General features: G+C 39.6%; 1 protein-coding gene across 2 annotated transcripts in view; it reads right to left on the reverse strand.

Moving 5' to 3' along the window:
• Window positions 1–6,729: 6,729 nt before the first annotated feature.
• The window catches only part of LOC110571126 (SH3 domain-binding glutamic acid-rich protein-like), a 59,278-nt gene continuing 55,658 nt past the window's right edge, over window positions 6,730–10,349 (reverse strand). For both annotated transcript variants that reach the window (XM_044919374.1, XM_044919378.1), the window contains 2 exons: window positions 9,854–9,992; window positions 6,730–7,171 (listed from right to left, as the gene is read on the reverse strand). In XM_044919374.1, the coding sequence (XP_044775309.1) occupies window positions 9,888–9,992 (105 nt within the window). In that variant the 3' untranslated portion in view covers window positions 6,730–7,171; window positions 9,854–9,887. The remainder of the gene's footprint in view (window positions 7,172–9,853; window positions 9,993–10,349) is intronic.

Genomic DNA, 10,349 nt, shown 5'->3' on the forward strand with positions numbered 1-10,349 from the left:
TTCATGTCTTCTGCCCATTTCTTGATTGGATTCTTTGTTCTTTGGGTGTTGAGTTTGATGAGTTCTTTATAGATTTTGGATACTAGCCCTTTATCTGATATGTCATTTGCAAATATCTTCTCCCATTCTGTTGGTTGTCTTTTGGTTTTGTTGACTGTTTCCTTTGCTTTGCAAAAGCTTTTTATCTTGATGAAGTCCCAATAGTTCATTTTTGCCCTTGGGGAGGCCGCCATTTTCACTCTCCGCCTCCAAAGCTGAATGGAAAGCTTGCAGGGAACAAAAGCTCCGGAGAGCAACCCGAGCAGGTTACTTAGCCTCGACCGGGCAAGGGCGGGGCAATTCCGCCTCCGGCAAAGACATTTGGAAACCATGGCAACAGGCCCCGCCCCCAGAAGATCAGCGAGAACAGCCAGCCAAGACCAAGTTTACCGATCAATGAGAACGGCAGAACTCCAGCGCTAGGGGAATACTGCACATAGAATCCATGGCTTTTTTACCATGATTCTTTAGTCTTTCAAAGTTAATTTTTTTCTTAACTATCTTTTTTTTTAATTTTTCTTTTTCCCTTTTTCAACCATCTTATCAATCCCTTTTTTAAAAAACATTTTTATTTTTCATTTTTAGAGTCATATTCTATCCCTTCATAGTAGTTACCTGTATTTTTGGCATATATATATAAGTTGTTCTCTCTTTAAAATTTTGAGATAGTCTCTTCTAACAGATCAAAATATACCCTAAATCTCTAGTGTATGGTTTTGTTCTACTCTCCTGCCTGGTCACATTCTCTCCCTTTTTTTTCTTTTTTTTTTTAAATCCTCTTTTCTTTTTTCAAACAACTTCTTATCAATTCCTTTTATAAAATTTTTTATAATTTTCATCTTTACAGTCATATTCCATCCCTTCATCATATCAACCCTTATTTTTGTACATATATAAGTTTTTCTTTCTTTAAAATTTTGGGAGGCACTTTCTTCTAAGAGACCAAAATACACCCAAAATCTAGTGTGTGGCACTGATCTATGCACCAGCCTGATCATATTTGATCATATTCTGTTTTTTTTTTTGTCTTGTTCTGTTTTTGTTTGTTTTTATCTTTATCTTTTTCTTTTTCCTTTTTCTCTCTTTCCCTTTCTTTTCCCCCTGCTTCAGGTCTTTTCTGATTTGTTTAGAGTATATTTCTGGGGATGTTGTTACCCTGTTAGCATTTTGTTCTCTCATTAATCTATTCTCCTCTGGACAAAATGACAAGACAGAAAAAATCACCTCAACAAAAAGAACAAGAGGTAGTACCGACTGCTAGGAACCTACTCAATACGGACATTAGTACGATGTCGGATCTAGAGTTCAGAATCATCACTTTAAAGATACTAGCTGGGCTTGAAAAAAGCATGGAAGTTATTAGAGAAACCTTTTCTGGAGAAATAAAAGAACTAAAATCTAACCAAGTTGAAATCAAAAAGGCTATTAATGAGGTGCAATCAAAAATGGAGGCTCTAACTGCTAGGATAAATGAGGCAGAAGAGAGAATCAGTGATATAGAAGACCAAATGATGGAAAATAAAGAAGCTGAGAAAAAGAGAGATAAACAACTACTGGATCACAAGGGCAGAATTTGAGAGATAAGCGATACCATAAGACAAAACAACATTAGAATAATTGGGATCCCAGAAGAAGGAGAGAGAGGGGCAGAAGATATAATGGAGCAAATTATAGCAGAGAACTTCCCTAATTTGGGGAAGGAAACAGGCATCAAAATCCAGGATGCACGGAGAACCCCTCTCAAAATCAATAAAAATAGGTCAACACCCCGACATCTAATAGTAAAACTTACGAGTCTCAGAGACAAAGAGAAAATCCTGAAAGCAGCTCGGGAGAAGTAATATGTAACCTACAATGGTAGAAACATTAGATTGGCAACAGACCTATCCACAGAGACCTGGCAGGCCAGAAAGGACTGGCATGGTATATTCAGAGCACTAAATGAGAAAAATATGCAGCCAAGAATACTATATCCAGCTAGGCTGTCATTAAAAATAGAAGGAGCGATAAAAAGGTTCCAGGACAAACAAAAACTAAAGGAATTTGCAAACACAAAACCAGCCCTACAAGAAATCTTGAAAGGGGTCCTCTAAGCAAAGAGAGAGCCTAAAAGCAACATAGACCAGAAAGGAATACAGACAATATACAGTAACAGTCACCTTACAGGCAATACAAGGGCACTAAATTCATAATTTTCAATAGTTACCCTGAATGTAAATGGGCTAAATGTCCCAATCAAAAGACACAGGCTATCAGACTGGATTAAAAAACAAGACCCATCGATATGCTGTCTGCAAGTGACTCATTTTAGACCCAAAGACACCCCCAGAGTGAAAGTGAGGGGGTGGAAAACCATTTACCATGCTAATGGACACCAAAAGAAAGCTGGGGTGGCAATCCTTATATCAGACAAATTAGATTTTAAACCAAAGACTGTAATAAGAGATGAGGAAGGACACTATATCCTACTTAAAGTGTCTATCCAACAAGAAGATCTAACAATTATAAATATCTATGCCCCTAACATGGGAGAAGGCAATTAGTAACAAAAGCAAAGAAACACATTGACAACAATACAATAATAGTGGGGGACTTTAACACCGCCTTCACTGAAATGGACAGATCATCTAAGCAAAAGATCAACAAGGAAATAAAGACTTTAAATGACACACTGGGCCAAATGGACTTCACAGACGTAGTCAGAACATTCCATCCCAAAGCAACAGAATACACATTCTTCTCTAGTGCCCATGGAACATTCTCCAGAATAGATCACATCCTAGGTCATAAATCAGGTCTCAACCAGTACCAAAAGATTGGGATCATTCCCTGCCTATTTTCAGACCACAATGCTTTGAAACTAGAACTCAATCACAAGAGGAAAGTTGGAAAGAACTCAAGTACATGGAGGCTAAAGAGCATCCTACTAAAGAATGAATGGGTCAACCAGGAAATTAAAAAAATTTTAAAAATTCATGGAAACCAATGAAAATGAAAACACAACTGTTCAAAATCTGTGGGATGCAGCAAAGGCAGTCCTAAGAGGAAAGTATATAGCAATACAAGCCTTTCTCAAGAAACAAGAAAGGTCTCAAGTACACAACCTAACCCTACACCTAAAGGAGCTGGAGAAAGAACAGCAAATAAAGCCTAAACCCAGCAGGAGAAGAGAAATAATAAAGATCAGAGCAGAAATCAATGAAATAGAAACCAAAAGAACAGTAGAACAAATCAATGGAACTAGGAGCTGGTTCTTTGAAAGAATTAACAAGATTGATAAACCCCTGGCCAGACTTATCAAAAAGAGAAGAGAAATGACCCAAATCAACAAAATCATGAATGAAAGAGGAGAGATCACAACCAACACCAAAGAAATACAAACAATTATAAGAACATATTATGAGCAACTCTATGCCAGCAAATCAGATAACCTGGAAGAAATGGATGCATTCCTAGAGATGTATCAACTACCAAAACTGAACCAGGAAGAAATAGAAAACCTGAACAGACCTATAACCACTAAGGAAATTGAAGCAGTCATCAAAAATCTCCCAAAAACAAAAGCCCAGGGCCAGATGGCTTCCCAGGGGAATTCTACCAAACATTTAAAGAAGAATTACTACCTATTCTTATGAAACTGTTCGAAAAAATAGAAATGGAAGGAAAACTTCGAAACTCATTTTATGAGGCCACCATTACCTTGATCCCCAAACCACACAAAGACCCCATCAAAAAGGAGAATTACAGACCAATATCCCTGATGAACACGGATGCAAAAATTCTCACCAAAATACTAGCCAATAGGATCCAACAGTACATTAAAAGGATTATTCACCACGACCAAGTGGGATTTATCCCTGGGCTGCAAGGTTGGTTCAACATCCGCAAATCAATCAACGTGATACAATACATTAACAAAAGAAAGAACAAGAATCATATGAGCCTCTCAATAGATGCAGAAAAAGCATTTGACAAAGTACAGAATCCTTTCTTGATCAAAACTCTTCAGAGTATAGGGATAGAGGGTACATACCTCAATATCATAAAAGCCATCTATGAAAAACCTACAGCAAATATCATTCTCAATGGGGAAAAACTGAGAGCTATCCCCCTAAGGTCAGGAACACGGCAGGGATGTCCACTATCACCACTGCTATTCAACATAGTATTAGAAGTCCTAGCCACAGCAATCAGACAACAAAAAGAAACAAAAGGCATCCAAATCGGCAAAGAAGAAGTCAAACTCTCACTCTTTGCAGATGATAGGATACTTTATGTGGAAAACCCAAAAGACTCCACCCCAAAACTGCTAGAACTCATACAGGAATTCAGGAAAGTGGCAGGATATAAAATCAATGCACAGAAATCAGTGGCATTCCTATACACCAACAACAAGACAGAAGAAAGAGAAATTAAGGAGTTGATCCCATTTACAATTGCACCCAAAACCATCAGATACCTAGGAATAAATCTAACCAAAGAGGCAAAGGATCTGTAGTCAGAAAACTATAAAATACTCATGAAAGAAATTGAGGAAGACACAAAGAAATGGAAAAACGTTCCATGCTCATGGATTGGAGGAACAAATATTGTGAAGATGCCAATGCTATCTAGAGCAATCTACACATTCAATGCAATCCCCATCAAAATACCATCCCCTTTTTTCAAAGAAATGGAACAAATAATCCTAAAATTTGTATGGAACCAGAAAAGAGCCCAAATAGCCAGAGGAATGTTGAAAAAGAAAAGCAAAGCTGGCAGCATCACAATTCCGGACTTCCAGCTCTATTACAAAGCTGTCATCATCAAGACAGTATGGTACTGGCACAAAAACAGACACATAGATCAATGGAACAGAAGAGAGAGCCCAGAAATGGACCCTCAACTCTATGGTCAACTAATCTTCAACAAAGCAGGAAAGAATGTCCAATGGAAAAGACAGTCTCTTCAATAAATGGTGTTGGGAAAATTGGACAGCCACATGCAGAAGAATGAAACTGGACCGTTTCCTTACACCACACACAAAAATAGACTCCAAATGGTTGAAAGACCTAAATGTGAGACAGGAGTCCATCCAAATCCTAAAGGAGAACACAGGCAGCAACCTCTTCGACCTCAGCCGCAGCAACTTCTTCCTAGAAACATTGCCAAAGGCAAGGGAAGTAAGGGCAAAAATGAACTATTGGGACCTCATCAAGATAAAAAGCTTTTGCACAGCAAAAGAAAGAGTCAACAAAACCAAAAGACAACCGACAGAATGGAAGAAGATATTTGCAAATGACATATCAGATAAAGGGCTAGTATCCAAAATCTATAAAGAACTTATCAAACTCAACACCCAAAGAACAAAGAATCCAATCAAGAAATGGGCAGAAGACATGAACAGACATTTTTCCAAAGAAGACATCCAAATGGCCAACAGACACATGAAAAAGTGCTCAACATCGCTCGGCATCAGGGAAATCCAAATCAAAACCTCAATGAGATACCAGCTCACACCAGTCAGAATGGCTAAAATTAGCAAGTCAGGAAACGACAGATGTTGGCGGGGATGCGGAGAAAGGGGAACCCTCTTACACTGTTGGTGGGAACGCAAGCTGGTGCAACCACTCTGGAAAACAGTATGGAGGTTCCTCAAAAAGTTGAAAATAGAGCTACCATACGATCCAGCAATTGCACTACTGGGTATTTACCCCAAAGATACAAATGTAGGGATCTGAAGGGGTATGTGCACCCCAACGTTTATAGCAGCAATATCCACAATAGTCAAACTGTGGAAAGAGCCAAGATGTCCATCGACAGATGAATGGATAAAGAAGATGTGGTGTATATATATACAATGGAATATTATGCAGCCATCAAAAGGAATGAGATCTTGCCATTTGCAACGATGTGGATGGAACTGGAGGGTATTATGCTGAGTGAAATAAGTCAATCAGAGGAAGACATGTATCGTATGACCTCACTGATATGAGGAATTCTTAATCTCAGGAAACAAACTGAAGGTTGCTGGAGTGGGGGGGTGGGGTGGGAGGGATGGGGTGGCTGGGTGATAGACGCTGGGGAGGGTATGTGCTACGGTGAGCGCTGTGAATTGTGCAAGACTGTTGAATCATAGATCTGTACCTCTGAAACAAATAATGCAATATATCTTAAGAAAAAAAAAGAAGAGAATAGGAGGGGAAGAATGAAGGGGGGGAAATCGGAGGAGGAGACAAACCATGAGAGACTATGGACTCTGAGAAACAAACTGAGGGTTCTAGAGGGGAGAGGGTTGGGGGGATGGGTTAGCCTGGTGATGGGTATTGAGGAGGGCATGTTCTGCATGGAGCACTGGGTGTTATGCACAAACAGTGCATCATGGAACACTACATCAAAAACTAATGATGTATGGTGATTAACATAACAATAAAAATTTTTAAAAAGTAAATAAGGCTTCAGAGATAATGGGCACAGCTGTGTGGACAATACAAAATATGACGTAAGAAGACAACCAGTGTCATTTGAAAACATGTACCGAATAACCAGTACAACTGAAAATGCCCATCCCACTGCAGACAGAAAGGTTGTGCTAAGAATTCAGACTTGGCAACAGACAGACTGAGTTCAGGCAGAACCACATAGAGACTAAAGAAATTAATGTTCCTCGGGACAAGAGATCTGCCATTAATCTTTATTTGTATGATTGTTTTCTGGAAAGCTCTTTATTTTCAAAGCTCTTTATTTTCAGCTAATTCTGAGACAAGTAGCAGAAGGCACATACGAAGAAATACTTTTATTACATCACAAAGAGAAGTTCTATATTTCGAAATCATTTTTCAAAATCTTTTTTTTTTTTCAGGGTATTAGTAAGAAGATCTATTCATGCAGAGCAAAAAAAAAAAAAAAAAAAAAAATTAAGCAAAGGCCAAGGATGTCAGGCACATGAAGGTATGCATGAGTTGTCTTCACATAGAATTTCACGTTTCTAAGATCAGGTAGACATTCCGTGCACATCTAACCATGTCAAATGGTACAATTCCTCAGTGAACCCGGGTGTACCGAGAGAGGTGGGCTAGCTTCACGCCAAAGCATTTTGTTGAGTTTGGTTTGTGGGCAGACAGTTGAAATACTGCTTCATGGCTTGGGTTTTCTAAAAGAAAGGAAGAATATCAGGGAGAAGATTTCAGGAGAGAAAGCCAGTGTTTACCACGATCTTCACTATTTATCACGCATTAGTGGGAAGTATTCCCTTTTACTCTATAAACCATTACTCATCATTTGCTTCCAAGTGCAAGGAAAGGAAAGGAAATATTTTTTTCGTGGAAAACCAGACCAGGTTTATATCCTTTCTCTGTACTAACACATATCAAACACCGTAAGGAAGTCAGTATCTCCGATTACAGTTTCCCCACTGAAATTTCATGGAGAACGGAGAGGCCGAATTTACAAGTTTAGTCCTGAAGAGGGAAATTTAAATGGTCCACACCTCGACTGGAGGACAGTATTGATTAGCAGCCCTTGGGGAAGGAGAATTCAGTCTCATACTAGACATTATTTCTCCTGGGGTATTAACTGAGCATCAATTTCAAACACAGGAAATGAGAATTCCTTCCTCATTCCATTCATTGTTCTGCCTGGGTTCTCCACATTCTCCCTAAAGTCAAATCTCTTCAAATAAAATGCCCGGATTCTCCAGGAGCGAAGAGATGGGTTTGCTTTGGACACTGAAGGGCCTGCCCAGTTGAATGCATGACCTCATTGCCCTGTTGCATTTGAAAGGATACTGAATCTCTCCAGGGGTCAGGGGAAGGATTTGAGGGAGGTGTCTGAGTCACTCCTTCATGATCAGGCATTGTGACCTCACAACAGACTACTCTGGACGGATTCCAAAGTAGAGAATCCTTGAAATAGGCAAATGCGCTTGCTGACCACAGCTGTATTTGCCTTTTTTTTTCTTTTTTTGCTTCTCTCAGCCTATAAAGCCATCTGGCTACAGGAAGGATGCTCTGAGCTCTGCCACATTCAATATTTTTTTTAATTACCACACTAAAATTGCATGATTTTAAAAGAACTTTATAAGCACAGTGAATAGAAATGGATTTAAACAGTACTTACGAGTTTTCACTGTTTGGGGCTTTTTGGTATAAGAATAAATAATCAGGCTATTTCCCTTCCCCAACATTCTTCAGATAGAATTTCTAAAAGTAAACATGTTCAATTTCTTTTTTTCAAAAAATGTGTCCCAAACCATTCCTTAGAAATGAGAGTAGGGACACTAAAAAGATTAACAAGTCTTCTCAATAGTAACAACAGAAGAAAACTGTTAAAAATTTTTAAATAAAAGAAATGGGATTATTTCCAAAATGACAACCATTAGGACTTAAAGGGGAGGTCTGCGTGTCCAGAACATGAAAGAAACCACCTGGGAAATTTCAAATGCTGGGCCTGATTCACTTTGTAATTTAAATAAATGAATAATGAAATTTCCATGATCTGATAATAAGGGGCTACTCTCACCAACTCCGAGATTCTCTAAAAATATATGAATTTTTTTATATTAACTTTTTATGTATAAGCGTAAGAATAGCAAGGGGGGAGACTCACACTAAACAAATTGGTCTTTGGTATATAGAGTGGCCCTATTCCTTAGCCAATATTTACAAAGCACCAGGGATTTCTTTTTCTTTCTCCCTCTGAACCTTTGCCCACCCCTCATGCCATAGGCTCCGAGATGCACTGCAGACCTTCACTGAACACCTGCTCTGTGCTTCAGAGCCCCTCCCTCCTTCTCTCCTTCCCCAGCCCCGCTGATGTCTGCGGCCCCCAAATCTGCCTCACATGTTTCTGTGGAGGGAAGGAGACCAAATAAATTTTTAGTAAGGAGACTAAAAGAATTGTTCTAACTTAAATTTTAAATGCTTCTAGCACCAGAGCACACGGTAGACCTCACTGCCTAGAGAATAAACTGCTGACACAAATTTGTTCACAAGGTTAAAAAATATTAATAAGAATATAACACTTGCATCAGCATCTGCTAAGCTTCTGGAATAGCCAGATATTTCTGTAGCATTTACTGATCTTGACTTGTTTTCATACATACGGTCTTATCTATACGGTCCACAATATTTGAGCATTTCTTCTAGGTCCTCAATATCCACTATCATCAGATACTGTCATCACCTCATTAATATATTTACACGGCACTTACCGAACTACTGAGAATTACATAGCTATCTTACATCATCAGAAGTTTAAAATTACAAGGCAGCAAGCATCCTTGTCAAAGAGACCTAAGGTGATTTTCACCGTATTTCCACGATGTTTCTATGTGAGCATTCTCGTAAATGTAAATGTCTATCAAGTACTTATCGCTCCATCTCTAGCCGCAGTAGTTCTCCTTCAAGAAGAAGAGTCTGCATTGTGACTGTTCAAGCCTGTCATTTACTGCCACCATCGTGAACACCGACTGTCACTCCCCTATAACTGTGTGAGTACACGGGGCCGTAAAAGGGTCCGTGTACTAGAACGCGGGTAACAGAACACTCCCCGTGCTCTCACTTACCTGAAGGTCACACAGGAAGAGGAGGAAATAAATAATACAAGACAAACCCCTCCTTGCCCCCAAGGTGCGCTTTTTCCTAGAAGTCATATAAACCACGCCAGACACGGGTCCAACAGAGCTCAGCAGCCCTACGGCTCCAGAGCAGGGCAGCCTGGACCGTGCGAAGACTGTCAAATGGGCCTGAACTGGGTCCCCTTCTCCTGTCACCCGTGAGAGGTGGTACGCAACGCTGTCATACACAAGGTTTCCACCCCAGGCCTGTGTGGTTACCTGGAAATGTTGAAGAAATAAAGCATGAAAAGGCCTAAGACTCTTCTCCTCCTTCTTCTTCTCCTGCCTCTTCTTCTCCTTTCTCAGCTTCCTCTTCCTCTGCGTCCCCTTCTGCTCCCTCCTCAGTTATCTCTTCCGTCTTATGTTAACAAAAATTTCATTATTTGTGAGAAAGGTCACAGATATAGTGAGGAAAGAAATGTAAAATCTCAGGCTAGAGATGAGGGCCTCCCACACTCCCCACCCAACACACACATCCATCACACAAACAATATAATAAACACACACAATAAACACAACACACATCACACACACAATATACACAACACACATCACACACAATACACACACACCCATCACACACACAATACACACAACACACACAATACACATAACACCCATCACACACACAATACACACAACACACACACATCAACACACAATACACAACACCTATTGCACACACAACACACATTCATCACACACGCAACACACA

Source organism: Neomonachus schauinslandi, chromosome 1 (assembly GCF_002201575.2).
Source record: "Neomonachus schauinslandi chromosome 1, ASM220157v2, whole genome shotgun sequence".
In the NCBI taxonomy this organism is placed as follows: Eukaryota; Metazoa; Chordata; class Mammalia; order Carnivora; family Phocidae; genus Neomonachus; species Neomonachus schauinslandi.